Here is a 24,950-nt window from a genome sequence, read left to right on the forward strand (position 1 = left end):
TGCGCTATCCAAGTTAGAAGACTTGTCACTTATATGAACATTCACTTTCTCCTCCGTTTCCGATGTAGGACTCGGTTCATTCCTGCCCCCATTTGGATAAGATCACTACCGAGCCACTTGCTTAAATCGAGCTCCTTCCCCTTTCCGCACGAGATGTTACATTTGTCCAGTGATTCTCATGGCAACAAACCCATCATGTACAACAAGGATTCATGTGTATCTTAGTGACTGGGTATCCATAGCAATGAAGAGGGAAGAAAGAATGTTAATGTTACCTGCAGCGATCATTAGAGTAGTCATGTTGTTGGATATATTGTTCCGGATATAGAGCTTCTTGATAATCTTTACTTGCACAGGTTATATACATATATAGGTGCTTGACGCTTGCTTTCGTTTTAGGAAATTTCCTGGTAATATATGCCCAGTAGCTGCTTCAGATATAAACAAAGTCAATTTCATTACTTTTATAGATGAATCGACATTAGTTATATGTGTACTGAACGATCAACATTATACTAATAATGTAATGGCCTATAACAATGACGCCAATTGAATTGGAGGTATGTGTAGGAATATAACAATTACAGCATCTACAACTTGGTACTAAATAATCTTTGATCACTTGATGAATTCGTTTTCATGCCAAGGCACTTCTGAATATTGTCCCATGTGTGATCACAGCAGCAACCAACATTTCCTTGTCAATTTATGGGTATGATTCTACATGAATTTACAAACTTCGCACCCATTCCTACACAAAAATTTTGCTGCTTTCTGCATAGAATTGGCGGTTGCATCCCATACACACGCATATGGTTCAGGCACATGGAGTTAGTGCTGGTCCAAAAATTTTCAAATGAAGACCTGGAGTTCCTGAGGATCATTTGGCTTCTAATTTTAACTGCTGGTGAGCCATTCTTTTCGGTTATAATCTCTCCAGGAATCTGCAAGATCTTAGAAGCACTAAGATTTTCATCTTTATAAATCCTCTCCAAGCTCTCCACTGGGATCTCGCCCTTTTTACTGTTCACAGTAACTTCCTGATCTTCTTGTTCATTTTTTATAATTCTCTTGGCTTCACTTACTAGACCAATGGCGTGCCATGCATCTGCAACAAGCTGGATGGTGCTCTTCTCAGGAAAGATGCCCTTCTCTTCCATAACTTGCAGCAACTCTTCTGCTTTCCATGGCTGCCTTGCTTCTGCATAACCCCATATCAGGGTCTCAAAAGTTTTCAAATTGGGCGAAATCCCAATTTCACACATTTTCTCATAAACCTTAATTGCATTCTCCATTTTTCCAGCACTGCACCATCCACTGATAATGGTGGTGCATATGACAACATTTGGAAGCACATCAGATTTGTCCATGGAAGTCAAGACCAACTCTGCCTTCTCAGGTTCTCCAGCACGCACATATCCTTTGGCAAGAATGCTAAATGCATGGATGTCAGGTTCTATTCCAGCCTTTACCATGTCATTGAAGATGTCTTGGCATTTGTCCATGAGCCCTGCTGAGCTCCAAGCATTCATGATTGTGCTAAATGTTATAACATCTGGCTTGACCCCATATTCTTCCATCAAAGTTAATGCCTGTGCAATATATGGTAGTTCCAAAAATTATTGAGAAAATCCAATGTATAAGTGCTCTAGGAGTTAGAAAGCACTGGAATAAACATTTAGCTAGAACTTATTTTCTTAGATAAAAAAAAAAAAAGAGTATGTTGTATGGGTGATATTTCTTCTGCTAGCAGTTAATGTTGTCCGTGCATCCAAGTTCATGAGCACATGAAAGTGGCAGTCAAGAAAGTTACAATCACATATAGGTTGAGTTACAAGAGAATAACATTAATTTGTGCTCCAAATTGACCCTTTCCTTATGCATGTATAAAGGCCTAGGCACAGCCTCCATCTTCTTGAGCTTTAGTAAGTCAATGTTCTAAACCGGGACTCTACTTGTTTTGAACTAATGCCAGAAGATTAAAGTTTCTTGGACAAAAAATTATTTTGAAGCATTCATGCATTAGTGAGAACAGGGGAGCTGACCACAGTATGTGGTGTCTCTCGTTTTCTCTCAACTTTCCTTCTAAGAATTTCAGTCACAAGCAAACCTCAACCAAAAAGGCTGCCATTTTTTGTTGATTTGTTAACATAATTGCTGCACAATTCTAGGAGTAATTAAATGCTGATTTTGTGGGATTTTTTTTGTAGATTAAAATATTATAATATCAATGTGTGGTAGTCCTAATTTTAAGGAAAACAAATGTCTTTAAATCAAGGAAAACTTTTTGACTGTACTATGATAGCAACTTGTATAAAGCTGATGTTTTTAATGAAATAAAATGAATTCCCTTTCAGCCATTTTCTTTACATTTTTCTTCTCTTCTCTAAAGACCATCACTTTTATTGTGGCAGAGTTCTTCACAAGATGATACAGGAAAATTATACCAGTGGCCTATGTCAGTTGAAAGGCAGGAAGATTGAGCTAGATTTGCTGGTTTCTGAATTGATAATCATAAAAATTCATTTTTAGGGTGGAGAGATAGGAACTCACCTCATCAACTCCGTCACTATCTGTGATGTCAAGAAATCCTTTGATAAGAGAATTGAAAACAACAAGATTAGGATGCACTCCGAGCTCCTTCATTCTGTAAACAAATCTCAAAGCCTCCATTATATTACCTTCTTTGCAATAGCCATTAACAATGATACCACAAGTACGTTCATTGGGTGCTACTCTCTTGTTCTCCATTTCCAAGAGTATTTCTTCAGCCTTACTTGTCTCCCCTTTCTGAGCATATGCCCTCGCTAGAATATTGTATGTGACAACGTCAGGTTTCAATCCAGATGCCAACATCTTGTACACCACATTCCATGCTTCCTTTATGTTTTTCTTGTTGCACCAAGCTATAACTAGAATATTGTATGTTCTAACATTTGGTTTCACACTTCCATCCATTGACATTAAATCTAGCAATCTCAAAGCTTCTTCAGGCTTACCAGCATTCCCATAGCCCTTAATGAGGGTATTAAATGTGCTAGTTGTGGGCTTACATCCACTGTCCCTCATTTTCTGAAAGATTTTCATGGCTTCTTTAACGTTTCCGGATTCAGAAAAGGCATTAATCATGGCATTGAAGAGTATGGAATCAGGCTTCATGCCATTTTCTTCCACTTGAGAGATGAGTAAAAGAATGGACTTAAAATGTTTCTGCTGAGTCAAGGCGGCTACAAGAGCTGTGTAAGTTATAAGAGTTGGCCTATGCCCGTCTTCCATTAAACTGTTGAAAATTAAATGGGCTTCATGAGGCTTTCTTCTCTCAATCAAAATGTTCATCAGCTTTGTTCTTGAACGAACTATTCGGCAACTGTTATTGCCCAAGCAGACAGGGCAGCCAGATTGAACTAGTGAATCTACAGAGGATGAAATTAACTGAAACTGGTCCTCCTTTGGCAAATGTGATTCCTGTAAAGTTCATATTAATCAGAAATTAGTTTTCTTTAGGTAGACAATGTAATTGCCTTATCCATAATAACAAATTCTTCCCTATAATTTAAAAGAAAAGGCACATATGGCCAGGCTAACAATACATTTTTCATCCTGATTCAAACCATAGAAGGGGCTTTAAACTTATACTGTTTAGCTTTAATTTCTAGTAAATATAGTATTTCATTCATGCACAGAAGGTATCAAAAACAGAACAAACTACCAATTAAAACTAAAAAAAGGGTTTGCATTTAATATAAGATATGAAGATGTTAGATATAAAACCAATGAATGATACAAAACAAAATGCACAACACAAACTAGAGCACAAACAAGGTTTTTAAAAGTTTGCAATTATAATAACATTTTGAACTGTACAAGTAACTCCAAAATTGAAGTGAATCCAGTTCAAAATTATTCAGCAAAGATTAATAGATTACAAGTCCCAACAGAACCAATTAAAGAACAAATCCAAAATTATTAACCTAAACAAGTAAAAGATCAAGAAAGTGTTATTGTACCAAAACTGCTGATGCCTTAACCAGCTTTCTGTTTGTGCTTGCTCCATCTTGATGCTTGCCCATGATTGGAATATGAACCCTCTATGACCCAAATTCTCCTAATATCTTTTCTTGCTTACCACTCTCTTGGTAAACCACCTTCTTGCCCTAACATTAGATTCAAATTAAAAGCTACCACACAATACACAGATGCCCAAAGAATTTCTCTCTTTCTGGATTGAGCCTACCAACAATTTTAAGAGAAGAAAATCAACATAAACAACAAGAAATTGCAAGAAGAAATACACATATATTCAAACCAAGGAAGAAATGCAAGCAATGTCTGTTGCATAAAATTAAAAACAGGAAAAATCGAAGGACTTGAAGAAGTTACTTGAGTACTACCTCTCCAGAAGTGGTTTGCCTCTGCATGGTTGGTCTGATAGTTGTACATGCAGCTCCAGAATCAGAAGAAATCGAAGTTGGTGTCGTTTAGTGGGTTATGGGTTTGTGTTGTGGCAATCTATTGGTGATTCTTATCCACACATATTATCAGAAACAGATTTTTTGGATTTATATTTTGAGGATGAAAGAGGGTTTGATGCCAAAAATCATATTTTATTTTTAGGAGGAGAATTTTCCACGGCTCCTTTTTTCCTCAAGGTCTAAATTTTTTTTGTGTTACAACTGTTATCTTCTCCCTTTATTTATTTATTTTTATTTTTTAAATAAAAAATTATATGATATCAATTAAAATTATATTGAATTAAATTATGTCATTATTTTAATGTATTTTTATTTTTTCAATTAAAAGATTAATTAAATATTTTTATTTATTTTTATGAATATATTATATTTTTTTCTTTGTTAGAGCAATTACAGTCAAAATTGCAATTCATCTTGGCAATTCAAAAGGACATGACACTTTTGAGGAAACACACAAAATAACTTTTAACTTTTTTAGAGAAAATGTGTAATCAACAATGATTTTTCAATGGCATATGTTAAAAAATTAAAAATTCTTAAAAAAATCATATTGAAAATCTCATCTCGCAATTAATTACTAATGATTAAAAATATTTATATAATATATTATATATTAATAATAAATTTTAAATTTTAAATAGTAAAATATTATATGATTTATTATATAAGCTTTTAATATAAAATGAGATGTTATATATTTATAAATATATTTATTTAATACTAATTATATCATTTGCACATGAACTCAAGCAAACACTTAAATAAAGAACAACCCATAAAATTAATTAAAAAGAAATAAATAGTAGTCCGTCAAAAAATAGATTAATTGATTTTTTTTAAGATATAAAAAGTGAAATAATTTTAAATTTAACCGTCATCAATTGCTTATTTTATTTGTCACGATCCAAAATTTTGAGCTGTGACCAGCGCATAATTTAAATATTCTTAAATCATGCAAGCCTTATCAGAATATCTTGAATATATATATTGTCACTTACTAATTTTAAAAAATAGATAAAATCTAAATAAATAAAATACTGAATAAATATTATAAATATCTCATAAATAAACTGCAGAATCTCTACAGATTTTAAATGAAAACTTAAACTGTTCAATAAACTAAACTAATTATTAGCCTGATGAAACATGAATTTGGCCATACCATGAGAACAAATCAAAGATTGTCATTCTCCAGAAAATGGACAAAATATTTGGATCAGCTGCAGAATTCTACTTATCTGAAATAGATAACAGACAGAGAAAACGTGGTTTGAGCTAATACTCAGTAAATGATAATTATAGCACACAACGAAACAGGAACAGGCAGATGCTTGATTAATTTCACAATAAATTTTCTATTGAAATAAAATCATGTTCATGCTATCAAAATCATTAATAAAATAATTTCATAAAACATATATATAAAAGAAATTCATTCAATAAAATTTTATGGTACAGTACATCAGAGTGATGATACCCCACATTACCAAAGGCCAGATGATAAGCACGTTATCAAATATTAGATACATTCCTCCTCCTTCACAGATATCAATGCATATAATACTAATGCAAACCATAAATTGCAATGATGCATGACTTAATAATGTAACCTAATACCGTGATAGTCTACAAGGTGGAGGCAGATAACAGATACAGATACTGAGCACAAGTACCAATTCAAAACAGAAAATCAATTTGTACAAATCAATCAAAATGAACAAAAAAATTTCAGATAGCAAATAATAACTGATAGTTTAATTCTAATAGTTTATTTTAATAATTTCAAAGAGTCAATAAGATCAAATCAATCTCAAATCAATTCAGTGTAACACATCGGTAAATTTTATAGTCAAATATCAATCAATATAAATACATTAAAGGCCTATTCTCGGAATCCTAATGGCTCTAATGCAGAGATAGTTGACAAAATCAATTATTTAATCAAAATCGAAATAAAATTCAATAATAAAATAAAACTCCAGAAAATCACATGTAAAATAATTATTAAAATATTAATTTAAAATTTCATTTAATAACAAACTTAATGCTAAGAAATTTTAAAAGGGACTAAAACAGTGTCATGTACTATAATTACCACTCACCTGGAACTTCTAAAATAATGGTTATTTTCAATGGATGAGAGACAATTTCAATTGATATATTGAATATTTAAATCTCCTAAATACCTAAAATATAAAAGAGAAATATTAAATAATAATAAAATAAAATAATATATGTATATAATGGTGCACGAATCAGGGACGCACGCACAGCAACAATGAACAACCGTCTTTTATATATATATATATATAAATTCAAGGTTATTATCTCACAGTACTCATGATCAACCCAATTCAATATCAATAATTAAAGAAGAGAAAAAAAATGAATTTTTAGAGTAGTTGTAACAAATCAAGTAAAGAAAATAAATTCAAATTCACCCTTTATTGAATAAAGAATGATAATTTTTACTTTGAAAACAAAATCGAAGGTGATGAACATAGAAGTAAAAATTTAAGGATTCTCTGCGCATATCAGATTATAAATTGTAAATTTTTATATATTTATATATATATGTACATATATAACAATAAATAAAATATGATAAAAATACCTGTTGAGAGTATTTGGTAGAAAAATGAGGTGACAAACAGGCTTTGAGAGCAAAATTAGCAGAAGAGATAATTAGGGTATATATATTTCAAGAATTCTTTTAGGTGTAGAATGGGATAAGAGTTATTATTGAATTGGGTTGTTCAGATTACAGATATATATTTAATTTCAAAAAATAATATATATATAAACAGACCATCCAATAAAATATTCTTTGTCTTATTTTATTTTATTTTATTTCTAGATAAATATTTTAAATTATTGTTAGATAATTAATGTCACGACCCAATCTATGGGCCGGACCGGCACTAGGACCTGGGCCAGCCTAAAGCCCCCGAGGCCCGTAGTAAGCCTAACTATTCACTTAACCCAACTCTAAGGCCCATTTGGGCCCAATTTCAAGAAATCAACCGGACAGAGTCCGGCCATAAAGTGGACCTTTCAACGGGGAGTTTTTGACTCACCCGACCTGTAAACAAAAGATAACATCAATTGGGGAGCTCAACTCACCCTCCACATACTCATCATCATAAAAATAAATGGGAGCTCAGCTCCCTCATCCAATCCATCAATCATGCATAGAATATTTTTACAGGTCCACATAACAATTATATTACAGACCCGAATCATTTAAATATTTCTAACACATGCAGAAAATCTAGGAGTAAATAAAATTACACAAATATTGAATAACAACATGCGAAGAAGAAAAGCAGGTTAACCACAATAAAATCCTCCTGTAGCCTGAAAAAAATATTGAACAGGAGTGAGTGTTCGACTCAGAGAGTAAAATATCAATTTTAACCATAATCTCTATAACTATCTAAAACTAATGCACCCTGTAGAGTGAAATGCAACATCAACAACATTTTCACATTATAACATCAAAAAGGTAATTTAGAGCACTCACACACCCTGTAGTATCAATCATAATATATGGGAGCTGATCCCTTATACAGCTCTCTTAAATCCAACCTGGTGCCAGCAAAGAACTCAAGTCGGACTTTCGCTTAATAAACCAAATCGGGGGTCCCAGCGAAGAACTCAATCGGTGACTACCCCCCGAAGGATCGGGTCCCAGTGAAGAACTCAAGCCGTGACTACCCGTCCTATCCATAGTCCACACCACATCACACGCACGCCAACGCACACACACTGCTCCAAATTACCACAACAACATCCATGGCACTTTAACAGTTATCAATGCAACATAAATCGTGCCTAGAGTTTAACTACATAAATATATGCATATAAGTGATGCATGGGCATGCTTGAACATATAATAATAGTGAAATTACAATTAAAATTAATATTTTACTCACAGACTTGACAACGGTCACTGTGGCGGCTGGGCGGAGGAAGAAGGCTGTCCCGGCTCACCTGACAATTACATTACAATTTTTAATATAAATGACTCGATACAATCAAGAAAAGACCAAATACGTCCTAAGTCGTGCCGAAAATCCGGCAGAGTCTCCCCTATACCTAGGACCTACCCAACCTGCAAAAGGGCTCAAAACACACTTCTATATTCACAATCCATATATCCACAACTCAATCACATCACACAGCCCCTCCTGGGCCCATCAAATCAGTCATCCATCACAATATGTAAAATTTCAATTTAGTCCTTATAATTAATCATTTTTGCAAAAACTGCCCAAACAAGCTCCAAAAATTCTAAAACTTTGCCCCGCGGTCCTTAGCAATATTACTAGGCTATTGCAAAAAGAATCATAATTTTCTGAGCTACCACGAATATTTTATGGATTTTTAATCCTATTTAAGCATTAGAAAATTACGAAAAAGCAAGGTTTGGGTTTACCTTTGCAGATTCTGACTCCGGGGACGCGCTCGGGACGTCTGACAATGGGGGGGTAGCCAAAACCTCGATCCAATTCGGAGACTTTTCTGGTAGCAGTCCATGCGCCCGAAATTTGCGCATCTTGGCCAATCGCCGAATTTCCTAATTGAGGATACCTACACGAAGCTCACAACACGGGGGTTGGTACATAAATTTTTCAGAATTTTCTAAGCTCATTTAATGCTCGAAAAGACACTGCGAAGTTCTGTGGGACCCACCAAAAAACGGTGTCGGAAAAATTTGAAATTTATGTCGCCGCGAAGCTCTCGACGAGTGGAGCGCTCTGGTACTCTCGGTTTTCTCGTGGGGTTTACGGTTTGTGAGAAATCTAGCCCGAAAGTCAAAATGGGCTAAAACTTCCCGAGCAAAAATTGGACAAACCGCTCGATGGATTTCGGTGTTCTTGGTGTCTATGGAAAGCTCTCGCCGAGTAGATGATTTTAGACACAAGACCCGGTCCAATTGGTGGCCGGATCGGCCGAATTTTGGCCGGGAAGTCCAGGCGTTGCGCGCGCGCTGCGCGTCCTTTCTGAGGCCGTTTTCCGGCGTTCCAGGCGGCGGCCGGCCGTGGGGGAGGACCGAGGTGGGGCGCCGGCGAGGTGGGAAGGCAGGGGAGGTGGCTAGCCAGCGGGATGGGGCGGGAGGAGAGAGAAAACGGGAGAAAGAGAGAAGGGGGAGGAGACGCGCGCGGGAGGAAGAAAAAGGGAAGGGAGCCGGTCCGATTCGACCGGTCCTATCCGGTCCAGTTCGATTCGGCCAGTTCGATTCGAAATACAAAATTTTGAATTTTTTTTACTCTGCCTCGGGACCGAAAACGAGATCCAAAAAATCCGAAAAAATTCCAAAAAACTCAGAAAAATATGTAGACTCCAAATATATTTTTAGTTTTGCCACGTGGTCTTTAAATAAATTTTTAAAAATCATCAAAGTTTATATTTTCGAAAAATCGAACTCGATTTTTAAAATCCGAATAATCTCAAAAAATTTCCTAAAATTTAAATAAAATTAAAATACCAATAATGATCATAAAATAATAAAATTTGAAATTTTGGGGTGTTACATTCTTCCCTCCTTACAGAAAATTTGTCCTCGAATTTTACACAAGGCAGAATAAAGCACATGATTATACATTGAACAGATAAGGGTACTTGCTACACATGTCCCGTTCTGACTCCCAAGTGCACTCTTCCACTGACTAGCTCCTCCACAAAACCTTAACCATATGGATCTATTTTGATCTTAGTTGTCTCACTTGATAGTCCACTATGGCTACAGGTTGCTCCTCAAACGTCAAGTTCTCTTTTAGCTCTATTACATCCGGCTGTAGTACATGAGAAGGATCTGGAATGTATTTCCTGAGCATGGAGATGTGAAATACGGGATGAACGTGAGAAAGGTTGGGTAGTAGCTCCAACCGGTAGGCAACTGCTCCAACTCTATCAGTAACCTCAAAAGGTCTGATATACCGAGGTGCCAACTTGTCCTTCTTTTCAAATCTCATCACTCCCTTCATCGGAGAAACCTTCAGGAATACATAGTCGCCTACTGCAAACTCCACATCCCTCCGTCTGGGGTCTGCATAACTCTTTTGCCTACTGAAAGCTGTTTTCAATCGTTCCCTGATTAAAGGAACTACCTCTGAAGTGTATTGCACTAAGTCTACATCATGCACCTTCGCTTCCCCCATTTCCGTCCAACACAGAGGAGACCTACACTTTCTTCCATATAGTGCCCCATAGGGTGCCATCCCTATGCTGGAATGGTAACTGTTGTTGTAGGCAAACTCCACCAAAGCTAGCTGATCATCCCATTGACCTCCAAAATCCAAAACACTCATGCGAAGCATGTCTTCCAGTGTTTGGATTGTCCTTTCGGACTTTCCGTCTGTCTGAGGGTGGAAGGCCATACTGAAGTTCAACTGTGTGCCAAGTGCCTCCTGCAACTTTCTCCAAAACCGAGAAGTGAACTGGGGCCCTCTGTCAGATATTATGGAAGCTGGAACTCCATGCAATCTGACTATTTCTCGGATGTAGAGTCGGGCGTACTGTGCCACTGAATACATAGTCTTCACAGGCAAAAAGTGAGCTGATTTGGTTAGACGGTCCACAATTACCCATATCGAATCATATCCTCGCGTGGTACGAGGCAACCCAGTCACAAAATCCATAGTGATCATTTCCCACTTCCATTCTGGGATAGGGAGTTCCTGCAGCTTCCCAGACGGTCTCTGGTGTTCAAACTTCACCTTCTGACAAGTCAAGCACTTGGACACAAAGTCTGCTATGTCTCTCTTCATGCCATTCCACCAATAGCTATCTTTCACATCATGGTACATCTTGGTGGAGCCTGGGTGGACACTGTACAGCGTATAGTGTGCCTCTCGCATGATTTCATTTCTGAGATTGTCCACATCGGGCACACATATCCTAGAACCTTGCACTAAGGCGCCATCATTGGCAAATCCAAACTCACCACCTTCACCTTGCTGTACTCTTTCTATGATTTTCATCAATTGTTGGTCTCTGTGCTGGGAAACTCTAACTCTGTCTCTCAAGTCTGGCCTCACTGAAAAATGAGCCAGCAATACCCCCTCATCTGAAAGATCTAGGATTAAACCTTGATCCATCAACTCATGTACCTCCTGAATCAATGGTCTCTTCTCTGCTGAAATGTGCGCCAAACTGCCAGAAGATTTTCTGCTCAAAGCATCTGCTACTACATTGGCTTTCCTAGGGTGGTACTGGATGGTGCAATCATAGTCTTTCAGAAGCTCCATCAATCTCCTCTGTCTCAAGTTTAAGTCCCTCTGTTGGAAGATGTACTTCAAACTCTTATGGTCGGTGTATATCTCATACACTTCACCATGCAGGTAGTGTCTCCAGATTTTTAGTGCAAAGACTACAGCCGCCATTTTCAAATCATGGGTGGGGTAGTTTTGCTCATGCCTCTTCAGCTGTCTTGAAGCATAAACTACTACTTTTCCATTCTGCATCAAAACACACCCTAGGCCAACTCTGGAGGCGTCACAAGACACCTGTATCCTTCACCACTCATAGGTAGTGTCAACACGGGCGGTGGTTAGACACTCCTTAAGCTTCGAAACTCTCCTCACAAATATCCGTCCAAATGAATGGAACATTCTTCCCGGTTAACTTAGTTAAGGGAGCCGCTATCCCGAGAAATCTTGCACAAAACGCCTATAGTAGCCACTAGACCAGAAAACTTCGCACCTCGGTGTGATTGTAGGCCTAAGCCAATCGATTCTGACTTCAATTTTCTTGGGATCCACTTGAATGCCGTCACTAGAAACCACGTGTCCCAAGAATGAGATGCTTTCTAGCCAAAATTCACATTTTGAAAATTTGGCATATAGCTGGTGCTCCCTCAAAGTCTGCAACACCATTCTCAAGTGCCACACGTGTTCTTCCTCGGTCCGAGAGTATACCAAAATGTCATCTATGAATACGATGACAAAACGGTCCAAAAATGGCTTGAACACCCTGTTCATCAAGTCCATGAAGGCTGCTGGTGCATTAGTGAGTCCAAAAGACATCACCAAGAACTCATAATGACCATATCTTGTCCTGAATGCCATTTTGGACAAGTCCTCATTCCTGATTCTCAACTGATGGTAGCCTGATCGCAGGTCTATCTTGGAAAAGAATCTAGCCCCTTGGAGCTGATCAAACAGATCGTCGATCAGAGGAAGTGGATACTTGTTCTTCACAGTCACCTTGTTCAGCTGTCTATAGTCAATGCACAACCTCAATGACCCATCCTTCTTTCTCACAAATAGAACAGGAGCACCCCAGGGTGAAGTGCTCGAACGAATAAAACCCTTGTCCAAAAGCTCCTGTAGTTGCTCCTTTAGCTCTTTCAATTCTGCTGGTGCCATCCTGTAAGGCGGCATTGATATGGGGTTTATACCCGACACAACATCAATGCAAAACTCTATTTCCCTTTCTGGTGGCAACCCTGGAAGCTCCTCAGGGAAGACATCCATAAATTCTCTGATAACAGGAACATTCTCCATGTTGACACTTTCTACAGATGTATCTCTCACCAATGCTAAATACCCTTGGCATCCACGCCTCAACATTTTTCTAGCACTAATTGCTGACACCAAGTTATATGGAGCCACGCTCCTGTCACCATCGAAGCTAAACTCTTCCACACCGGGTATGTGGAAATACACCTTCTTGTTCCTGCAGTCTAAAGTGGCATAATGAGTTGCCAACCAATCCATCCCCAAGATTACGTCAAAATCAATCACTGGTAGAGGAACCAAGTCTGCTGGGAGGATCTTTCCATCCACCACTACTGGGCTACTCGGAAAAATCATATCTACATCTATGTTGTCACTAAGTGGGGTAGCTACCGACAAAGGACATTCTAAGGTTGTAGGGTTTCTACCTAACCTCATGGCAAACACAGAGTCTCCCCTATACCTAGGACCTACCCAACCTGCAAAAGGGCTCAAAACACACTTCTATATTCACAATCCATATATCCACAACTCAATCACATCACACAGCCCCTCCTGGGCCCATCAAATCAGTCATCCATCACAATATGTAAAATTTCAATTTAGTCCTTATAATTAATCATTTTTGCAAAAACTGCCCAAATAAGCTCTAAAAATTCTAAAACTTTGCCTCGCGGTCCTTAGCAATATTACTAGGCTATTGCAAAAAGAATCATAATTTTCTGAGCTACCACGAATATTTTATGGATTTTTAATCCTATTTAAGCATTAGAAAATTACGAAAAAGCAAGGTTTGGGTTTACCTTTGCCGATTATGACTTCGGGGACGCGCTCGGGACGTCTGACAATGGGGGGGTAGCCAAAACCTCGGTCCAATTCGGAGACTTTTCCGGTAACGGGTCTGTCTGGCCCGAAATTTGCAGACCCAGTCAACTGTCGAATTTCCGCGAATTGAGGATACCTACATGAAGCCCACAACACGGGGGTTAGTACATAAAATTTTCAGAATTTTCTAAGCTCATTTAATGCTCGAAAAGACACTGTGAAGTTCCATGGGACCCACCGAAAAATGGTGTCGAAAAAATTTGAAATTTATGTCGCCGAGAAGCTCTCGACGAGTGGAGCGCTCTGGTACTCTCGGTTTTCTCATGGGGTTTACGGTTTGTGAGAAATCTAGCCCGAAAGTCAAAATGGGCTAAAACTTCCCGAGCAAAAATTGGAAAGCTCTCGCCGAGTAGATGATTTTAGACATAAAACCCGGTCCAATTGGTGGCCGGATCGGCCGAATTTTGGCCGCGAAGTCCAGGCATTGCGCGCGCGCTGCACGTCCTTTCTGAGGCCGTTTTCCGGCGTTCCAGGCGGCGGCCGATCGTGGGGGAGGACCGAGGTGGGGCGCCGGCGAGGTGGGAAGGCAGGGGAGGTGGCTGGCCGGCGGGCTGGGGCGGGAGGAGAGAGAAAACGGGAGAAAGAGAGAAGGGGGAGGAGACGCGCGCGGGAGGAAGAAAAAGGGAAGGGAGTCGGTCCGATTCGATTCGGCCGGTTCGATTCGAAATACAAAATTTTGAATTTTTTTTACTCTGCCTCGGGACCGAAAACGAGGTCCAAAAAAATCCAAAAAATTTCAGAAAACTCAGAAAAATACGTAGACTCTAAATATATTTTTAGTTTTGCCACGTGGTCTTTAAATAAATTTTTAAAAATCATCAAAGTTTATATTTTCGAAAAATCGAACCCGATTTTTAAAATCCGAATAATCTCAAAAAATTTCCTAAAATTTAAATAAAATTAAAATACCAATAATGATCATAAAATAATAAAATTTGAAATTTTGGGGTGTTACAATTAAAATAAATAAATAGATAAATATTGGGTTCCCACATACTTCCCCTCTTAAAAGAAATTCGGTTCCCGAATTTAAACAGATAAAATTCTAACCTGAAGAATCAAATAAGTAGGGATATTTGGCTTGTTCGATCCCCGAATTTAAACAGATAAAATTCTAACCTGAAGAATCAAATAAGTGGGGATATTTGGCTTGCATTTCAGATTTTGCCTCCCATGTGGCCTCACTACTTGTGTGATTATGCCACAAGACTTTGACCAAAGCCACTTTCCTAGACTGGCGTTTTCTAATTTATCGATCTAAAATCTTTACTGGTTGCTTCTCATATGACATATCATCCCTAAATTTTATGGTCTGAGGTCGCAAAACATGAGATGGATCTGGTACATACTTTCTAAGCATAGAGATATGGAAAATTGGATGTACATGTGCAAAACCAGGTGGAAGGGCTAAACGGTAAGCAACTGCTCCAATTCTCTCCAAAATCTCAAATGGACTAACAAAATGAGGACTAAGCTTTCCCTTCTTCCCAAACCTCATGATTCCTTTCATAGGTGAAACTCTCAGAAATACATGATCGCCAACCATAAACTCTACATCTTTATGCTTAGGGTCAGCATAACTTCTCTGTCGACTTTAAGCAGTCAAAAGTTGATCATAAATTAGTCGAACCTTCTTTGAAGTTAATTATATCAACTCTGGTCTAGTAAGCCTTCTTTCTCTAACTTCATCCCAACAAATCGGTGACCTACACTTTCAACCATATAATGCCTCATATGGAGCCATCTCTATACTTACCTGATAACTGTTATTATAAGCAAACTCCACTGAAGGCAAATGATGATCCCAACAGCCACCAAAATCCATAACGCATGCATGAAGCATGTCCTCTAATGTCTGTATCGTCCTTTTTGACTGTCCATCCGTCTGAGGGTGAAAAGTAATACTAAAGTCTACTCATGTTCCTAAAGAAACTGAGTACCATGACCAGAGACAATGGAAACTGGAACTCCATGAAGATTAACAATCTTGTTTATATACAACTGTGCAAGATTAGCAAAGTCATATGTAGTCTTCACAGTAAGGAAATGAGCAGATTTTGTCAATCTGTCCACTATCACCCAGATTGCATTGTAACCACCTCATGTATTAGGTAGACCCATAACAAAGTCCATAGCAATGTGCTCCCACTTCCACTCGAGAATAGGCAACGGCTGAAGTAACCCAGATGGTGGCTGAAGTAACCTAGATGGTCTCTGATATTCTGCATTAACCTGTTGACAAGTCAAACATTTAGCAACAAAGTCAGCAACATCCCTCTTCATGCCACCCCACCAATAATGCTCCCTTAAATCACGGTACATCTTAGTTGAACCTGGGTGTACTGTGTAAGTAGAATGGTGTGCCTCCTCCATGATTTGTCTTATCAACTCATCAACATTGGGGACACAAAGTCTAGTGCCATAACGAAGAACTCCATCATCATTTAACATGAACCCTTGAGCTTGGCCTTGATGAATACTATCTATAATCTCACATAACTGAGAATCCCTCTTCTGAGTAGCCTTAATTGATCAATCAAGATAGGGTTAACTTGAAAATGTGCTAAGAATGATCCATCTATAATTTCAAACTCTACTCCCTAATCTAGCAACTCATGTAATTCACCAATCAGAGGCCTCCTATTGGTAGATATATGAGCTAAACTATCAGAAGACTTCCTGCTTAGAGCATCAGCCACCACATTAGCTCTTCCTGGATGATACTGTATGGTGCAATCATAATCCTTTAGCAATTCTACCCATCTCCTTTGCCTAAGATTAAGATCACGTTGGTCAAAGATGTATTTAAGACTTTTATGGTCAGTGAAGATTTCACAAGTCTCACCATACAAATAGTGCCTCCAGATTTTCAAAGTAAACTTACTGCAGTCATTTCTAAATCATGAGTTGGATAATTCTGCTCGTGCCTTTTCAACTGACAAGAAGCATATGCAATAACCCGTCCATGCTACATCAAAACACATCCTAAACCAATCCTAGAAGCATCACAATACACTGCATAACCCCCTGATCCAGACGGAAGGGCTAACACTGGTGCTGTATTTAAACGAGTCTTAAGCTCTTGAAAACTTTTTTTATAAGCCTCAGACCACTGAAATTCAATATTCTTATGTCAACTTAGTTAAAGGTGCTACAATACGAGAAAATTCTTGAACAAACCGTCTATAATACCCTGCTAAACCCAAAAAACTACGAATCTCTGACACAGTTGTGGGTCTAGGCCAATGAAGCACTGCCTCAACTTTCTTCTTATCAACACACACCCCATCCTTAGATATTTTATGGCCTAAGAAAGTCACACTATCTAACTAGAACTCACATTTTGAGAACTTGGCATATAGCTTATGTTCCCGTAAGGTCTGAAGGATAATTCTCAAATGTTGTTCATGCTCCTCTTTACTCTTTGAGTACACTAGAATGTCATCGATGAACACTATAATAAATTGATCTAAGAAAGGCTTGAAAATTCTATTCATGAGATCCATAAAAGCGGCTGGAGCATTGGTAAGACCAAAAGACATTACAAGAAATTCATAGTGTCCATACCTAGTCCTAAAGGCCATCTTGAGTGTGTCTTCTTTCTTGACCCTCAATTGATGATACCCATATCGAAGATCAATCTTGGAAAAATACTTTGCACCTTGAAGTTGGTCAAACAGGTCATCTATGCATGGAAGAGGATACTTATTACGCACAATCACCTTATTCAATTGCCTATAATCAATGCACATTCTCAAATACCCATCCTTCTTCCGCCCAAATAACACAGGAGCATCCCATGGAGAAACACTAGGGTGAATAAAGCCCTTATCTAGTAGGTCTAGTAGCTACTACTTTAACTCCTTAAGTTATGCGGGTGCCATACGATAAAATGGCATAAATATGGGCTCAGTTCCAGGAACTAAGTTTATACCAAACTCTACCTCTCGCTCTGGGGGTAAACCTGATAAATCTTTTGGAAACACATCAGGAAACTCCTTGACCACTGCAACATTCTCCAAACCTGCACATTCTACCTGAACGTCTCTAACATAAGCTTGATACCCCTTACACCTCTTTCGCAATAATCGGTTAGCACTCATTGCTGAGATAAGATTACTAGAGGCTATACTACGGTCTTTCTGAAATTGAAATTCTATCTCCCCAGGAATTTTAAAGAACACAACTTTATTATGACAATCCAATGAAACGTGATAAGTGGCTAACTAATCCATGCCTAAAATCAGATCAAACTCAAACATATCCAAAGAAACAAGATCTACAACTAATTCCCTATCTCTAATGTGAACTATACATCCCCTATACACCATATCAGTGTCTATTGCATTACCCATAGGTGTTGATACAGATAAAGGATACTTTAACAAAGTAAGTAGTGTACTAAATCTCATGGAAAAGTATGGAGAAACAAAGGGATGGTTGTACCCTAGTCTTAGCCATAGGCGTCTGTTCAGATGTCTGATTAATAATTTGAGGTGGTACCTCCCTTGTTGGATCAAGGTTTGCACCATTAAGACCCTTAGCCCTAGCTCTCCTCTTACATTTAACAGACCCAAGCAATTATTCATTTTAATAAACAAGTATTAAATATGAAAATATGAGCTAAATTAAGACATGTAAAAAAGTACGAAGGACACAGATATCTAAAGCAATGATAAACTGAAAAGATGTTAAGGATCCTATACTCCGCAAGTTTACTAGACCTAAACCTGGCTCTGATACTAACTTTGTTACGACTCAAAATTCTGAGCCGTGATCGGTGCATAATTTAAGTATTCTTAAATCATGCAAGCGTTATAAGAGTATCTTGAATAAATATATTATCACTTACTAATCCCAAAAAATAGAAAAAATCCAAATAAATAAAATACTGAATAAATATCATAAATATCCCATAAGTAAACTGCGGAATCTCTACAGATTTCAAATGAAAACTTAAACTGTTCAATAAACTAAACTAATTATTAGCTCGAGGAAACATGAATTCGGGCATACCATGAGAACAAATCAAAGACTGTCCTTCTCCAGAAAATGGACTGAATATTTAGATCAGCTGCAGAATTCTACTGATCTGAAACAGATAACAGACAGAGAAAACGTGGTTTGAGCTAGTGCTCAGTGAATGATAATTATAGCACACAATAAAACAGGAAAAGGCAGACGCTTGATTAATTTCACAATAAATTTTCTATTCAAATAAAATCATGCTCATGCTATCAAAATCATTAATAAAATAATTTCATAAAACATATATATAAAAGAAATTCATTCAATAAAATTTTATGGTACAATACACCAGGATAATGATACCCCATATCACCAAAAGCCAGATGGTAAGTGCGCTACCAGATATTAGATACCTTTCTCTTCCTTCACAGATATCAATGCATATGATACTAAGGCAAATCATAAATTGCAATGATGCATGACTCAATAATGTAACCTAATACTGTGATAGTCCACACAGTGGGGCCAGATAACAGATACAGATACTGGGCACAAGTACCAATTCAAAATAGGAAATCAATTTGTACAAATCAATCAAAATCAACCAAAAAAGTTTTAGATAGCAAATAATAACTGATAGTACAATTACAATAGTTTATTTCAATAATTTCAAAGAGTCAATAAGATCAAATCAATCTCAAATCAATTCAGTGTAACATATCGGTAAATTTTATAGTCAAATATCAATCAATATAAATACATTAAAGGCTTATTCCAAGAATCCTAATGGCTTTAATGCAGAGATAATTGACAAAATCAATTATTTAATCGAAATCAAAATAAAATTCAATAATAAAATAAAACTCTAGAAAATCACATATAAAATAATTATTAAAATATTGATTTAAAATTTCATTTAATAATAAACTTAATGCTAAGAAATTTTAAAAGAGACTAAAATGGTATCATGTACTATAATTACCACTCACCTGAAACTTCTAAGACAATGGTTATTTTCAATGGACGAGAGATAATTTCAACTGACAAATTGAATATTTAAATCTCCTACACACCCAAAATATAAAAGAGAAATATTAAATAACAATAAAATAAAATTATATATATATATATATATATATATATATATATATATATATATATATATATATAATCTAAATTCAAGGTTATTATCTCACAGTACTCATGATTAACCTAATTCAATATCAATGATTAAAGAAGAGAAAAAAAAATGAATTTTTAGAGTAGTTGTAACAAATCAAGTAAAGAAAATAAATTCAAATTCACCCATTATTGAACAAAGAATGTGAATTTTTACCTTGAAAACAGAATCGAAGGTGATGAATAGAGAAGTAAAAATTTAGGGATTCTCTGCGCACATCAGATTATAAATCGTAAATTTTTATATATTTATATATATATATGTACATATAAAACAATAAATAAAAGATGATGAAAATACATGTTGAGAGTATTTGATAGAAAAAGGAGGTGACAAACAGGTTTTGAGAGCGAAGTTTAGCAGAAGAGATTATTGGGGTATATATATTTCAAGAGTTCTTTTAGGTGTAGAATGAGATAAGAGTTATTCTTGAATTGGGTTATTCAGATTGCAGATATATATTTAATTTCAAAAAATAATATATATATATATATATATATATATATAAACAGACCATCCAATAAAATATTCTTTGTCTTATTTTATTTTATTTTATTTCTAGATAAATATTTTAAATTACTGTTAGATAATTAAAATAAATAAATATATAAATATTGAGTTCTCACATACTTCCCCCCTTAAAAGAAATTCGGTCTCCGAATTTAAACAGATAAAATTCTAACCTGAAGAATCAAATAAGTGGGGATATTTGTCTTGCATTTCAGATTTTGCCTCCCATGTGGCCTCACTACTTGTGTGATTATGCCACAAGACTTTGACCAAAGCCACTTCTTTAGACCGGAGTATCCTAATTTGTCGATCTAAAATCTTTACTGGTTGCTCCTCATATGACATATCATCCCTAAATTGTATAGTCTGAGGTTGCAAAATATGAGATGGATCTGGTACATATTTTCTAAGCATAGAGATATGGAAAACTGGATGTACATGTGCAAAATCAGGTGGAAGTGCTAAACGGTAAGCAACTGCTCTAATTCTCTCCAAAATTTCAAATAGACCAACAAAACGAGAACTAAGCTTCCCTTTCTTCCCAAACCTCATGATTTCTTTCATAGGTCAAACTCTCAGAAATACATGATCACCAACCATAAATAATAATAAATAAAAGATGATGAAAATACCTGTTGAGAGTATTTGGTAGAAAAATGAGGTGACAAATAGGTTTTGAGAGCGAAGTTTAGCAGAAGAAATGATTAGGGTATATATATTTCAAGAGTTCTATTAGGTGTAGAATGGGATAAGAGTTATTATTGAATTGGGTTGTTCAGATTTCAGATATATGTTTAATTTCAAAAAATAATATATATATATAAATAAACAGGGCATCTAATAAAATATTCTTTATATTATTTTATTTTATTTTATTTTATTTCTAGATAAATATTTTAAATTATTGTTAAATAATTAAAATAAATAAATAAATAGATAAATATTGGGTTCCCAAATTAATATTTATCATTTTTTAAATAAAAAATAAAGAGAAAATATGATAACACTCCCTTTATTTTGAGAGAAATAATTTATATGTGGAAAATATTTTTTATGTAAAAAGTATTTTCTATGAAAATCTTTTTTATTTGATTATAATGTTGAATTAATGATATGTGTTTATTTCTAGATAAATTTCAACAAATATCTCTGAACTTATATAGTTGTAACACTACAGTCTTTTAACTTTAAAATATAATATAAAACTCCATAAACTTTTAAATTTTGCACAGTAAAATTCTTCTGATATTCAATTACTAATTTTTCAATTAGAAACTTATGTGAATAGCTCCGCACGGTATTTAGTCAATATTTCTCTCTCTTTTATTATGCAAAGTGTAAAATTATTCTCTTTACGCATGAAAAATTATTCTGTTTATAGAGAGAAAAATACTTCAATTGGCACATGGTTTGAGAGAGAAAAAAGAAATACTGACTAAACTCCATGCTGAAACTGTCCAGGTCAGTGTCTAACTGAAAAACTAGTAAATGGAGGTTAGAGAGATTTTACTGTGCAAAATTTGAAAGTTGATAGGGTTTTATGTTATATTTTTAAATTGAAAGACTGTAATATTATAACTAGATAAGTTCAGAAATAGTTATCAAAATTTATCCGTTTATTTTATAAGTGTGTTTGCATTATAGTAAGATTATCAAAATTTAAAAAACTTAAAATGACTTTCTCTTATAAAAAATGGAAGTCATTTTTCTTAAAAATGATATAATTTTTCCCTTCGATTAGAAAAATATTTTCAGTTAACCACTTTTCCTAAGTATCCAAAACGCCAAAAACATACAAAAAATACTTTTCAAGAAAATATTTTTTGTGAAACAAACCGAGTCTAAATTCAAAATTATTCAATATTGCTCCGGATTTTCAGAAAATAATCTCAAGATAAAAAAATTTGTTCTAAGTTTATAACTGATAGAAGAACTATTCAAATTTAAATCAAAATTTTTAATGATTCTCTCTATTTTTGAGCGTTTTCATTTTTATGATGGCAAATTAATATATAACAATCTAACTCCACCTCACACTGCACTGCACAACAAAACATATAAGAAAGAGAACTAAGGCAAATCACAAAGGCAGTTTATTTACAAGAGATTGACAATTTAAAAAAGCGGATGATATCGGGTGAAATACCTATAAAAATTATTAAATTTAAATTTAAATTTAATTAATATTTTTAATATTTAAATTTATCTTAAACTTATTAAAATTTATTCTCAATTATTTGAATTTATATCAAATTTAGTTATTATTATAAAAAAAATCTAAATTTATTTAATTTTATATATTTTATTAATAATCTATATAAAAAATATTTTTATTAATAATTTATATTTTAAAATTTTAATAATTTTACAAAATATTTAAACTCTATTTTATTTAAAATAAAAAATTATAAATGTTATTATAAAATATATATTTTTATTTAATTAATATTTATCTAAATCAATTTGATAACAAATACTTAATATACAAAATTCAAATCTCAAATATGATATAAACCCAATATTATTTTTAAAACTCAACCCTTTCTCAAGTTTATTTTATTAGATTTCAATCAAGTCAAACAACCAAAATATACTCATTAGGAACATTGAATATGGTAAATGTATTGAATTTGGAATGTTCTCTCAATCCAACTCAACTTAACTAAATTTTTATCTAAAAAATTTGAGATCGGTTAGATAGATTCTTTTTCTCCACTCTAAATGTTTTTGGGTTAAATCTTCGAAAATCTATTATATATAGATTGGCTAGAACAATGTATTTATTATATATAGTTTGGCTAGGATCTATACTCAACTCAACCCAACTAAACTTTTATCCCAAAACTTTAGGGTCGGCTATATGGATTCTCTTTCCCCGCTCTAAACGATTTTAGATTAAATTCTCGGAAATATGTAATGCTTCTAGGTCATGTTATACTACTCTCCTCCAGGTCAATTTAAGTTTATCCCTTCTTTTCTTTCTATCATCTAACCCAATGTGCTCTACTTGTCTAACTGGAGCTTCCGTATGTTTACGCTTCACATGACTAAACCACCTCAATCTCTCTTCTCTCAACTTATTCTCAATTGGCACCACTTCTACATTTTCTCTAATACTCTCGTTGTGGACTTTATATAGTATAATATGACCACTCAACTTATTGGAATGTTCTCTAATAGAATTAAATTTTTTAACTAAAGAAAATTATCTTTTTTATCAATTTGATTAACCTAATTTGTTAATTGTGTTATTGAAATATCAAATTAAGATTAATTTTTTTTATGTAATTTATAATAATAAATAACTTTATGAATATATCTGTCGATGGTTCAATTATATTTTTATTTTAGACCTAATATTAAAATTAAATTATAATGTAAGCAATATCATGTATGATAATTTTTTTCTCCTACAACATGAATATAATAGCATATAAAATATTAATAATTTATTAAGGTGGCATGACAATCAAATAACAATATAAATAATCTTTAAAGATAATCTGAATAGTATAGAGAAGAATAAGATTCTTGATATAATTGGTCTTTTTCATTTTAGGTGACGAAAACATCGTTGTAATACTAATATTTCAACAACTCTTCAAAATCATAAATAATAGGATTTATTATCAAAATAAATTTTGAATTTTGTTAATTTTTGTAATTAAATTCTAAAATTTACATAATTACCAATTAAATTCTTATGTTTGATTAATGTCTTAAATTAACTTCGATTGTCAAAAAACCATTAGTATACTCAACAGTGTTTCACGTCAGCTGCCATATCTGCATATCATTGGAAAAACCACATCAGAAATCCAAATTTGTGTTAATTGCAAAAAAAAAAAATATGAAATTTACAAATTTTTACAATTAAACTCTGAAATTTATATAATTATTAATTAAATTATCATATTTTATTGATATTTTAAATTAACCTAACCATCAATAAATTTTTAGTATACTTCAACAAATCAGAAAATATAAGTCAAATTATGTTATGCATATACAATTATCCTATTTTATTCTAATCAACCTACACATTCAAACTAACATTAAAAAAACTTGTTCACCATTATGACAACATAATACAACTTTAAAAACACAATAAAATAAAACAAAACAGAACTCTTCCTCATTTGCACAGTCAATTTTTTATTCAATTAAATTATTTCATCTTTTAATTTTTTTTATCCTTGTCAATACTTCAACTTTACTTTGTATATCATTAATCAATGTACCATTTTGATTACACTTTTCACTGAATTGCATCCATTTTTTAATAATTTTATTGTAAATCTCTTACAACTCTGTAACTTTCTCCTTAAGAGCATTTATTTATTGAAGTAAATGTGTAAGTAGCTCCTTCTCCCTACCATTATAAGGTGAATCAAATCAATGGAAAAAAAAAAATCATTCCCCTAAATCAATTATTCATTAATATCAGTTATCAATAAACTTATAAAATACAGC

At 34.6% G+C, this 24,950-nt stretch overlaps 1 protein-coding gene across 3 annotated transcripts; it reads right to left on the reverse strand.

Annotated features, from left to right (window-relative positions):
• Positions 1-432: 432 nt before the first annotated feature.
• On the reverse strand, positions 433-4,577 carry LOC110636172 (pentatricopeptide repeat-containing protein At5g25630). Of its 3 annotated transcripts, none has more exons than XM_021785737.2 (4): positions 4,392-4,550; positions 4,008-4,230; positions 2,554-3,465; positions 433-1,592 (listed from the first exon to the last, which is right to left on the reverse strand). In XM_021785737.2, exons 2-4 carry the CDS (start codon positions 4,068-4,070, stop codon positions 702-704), a joined length of 1,866 nt encoding a protein of 621 aa, XP_021641429.2. In that variant the 5' UTR covers positions 4,071-4,230; positions 4,392-4,550; the 3' UTR covers positions 433-701. The 3 variants fall into 3 exon arrangements, with proteins under 3 accessions (XP_021641429.2, XP_021641430.2, XP_021641433.2); XM_021785738.2 differs by having other exon boundaries at positions 4,381-4,397; XM_021785741.2 differs by lacking the exon at positions 4,008-4,230 and having other exon boundaries at positions 4,392-4,577.
• Between the last annotated feature and the right edge of the window lie 20,373 nt (positions 4,578-24,950).

The sequence above is a fragment of the Hevea brasiliensis genome, chromosome 4, assembly GCF_030052815.1.
Source record: "Hevea brasiliensis isolate MT/VB/25A 57/8 chromosome 4, ASM3005281v1, whole genome shotgun sequence".
Taxonomy (NCBI): Eukaryota; Viridiplantae; Streptophyta; class Magnoliopsida; order Malpighiales; family Euphorbiaceae; genus Hevea; species Hevea brasiliensis.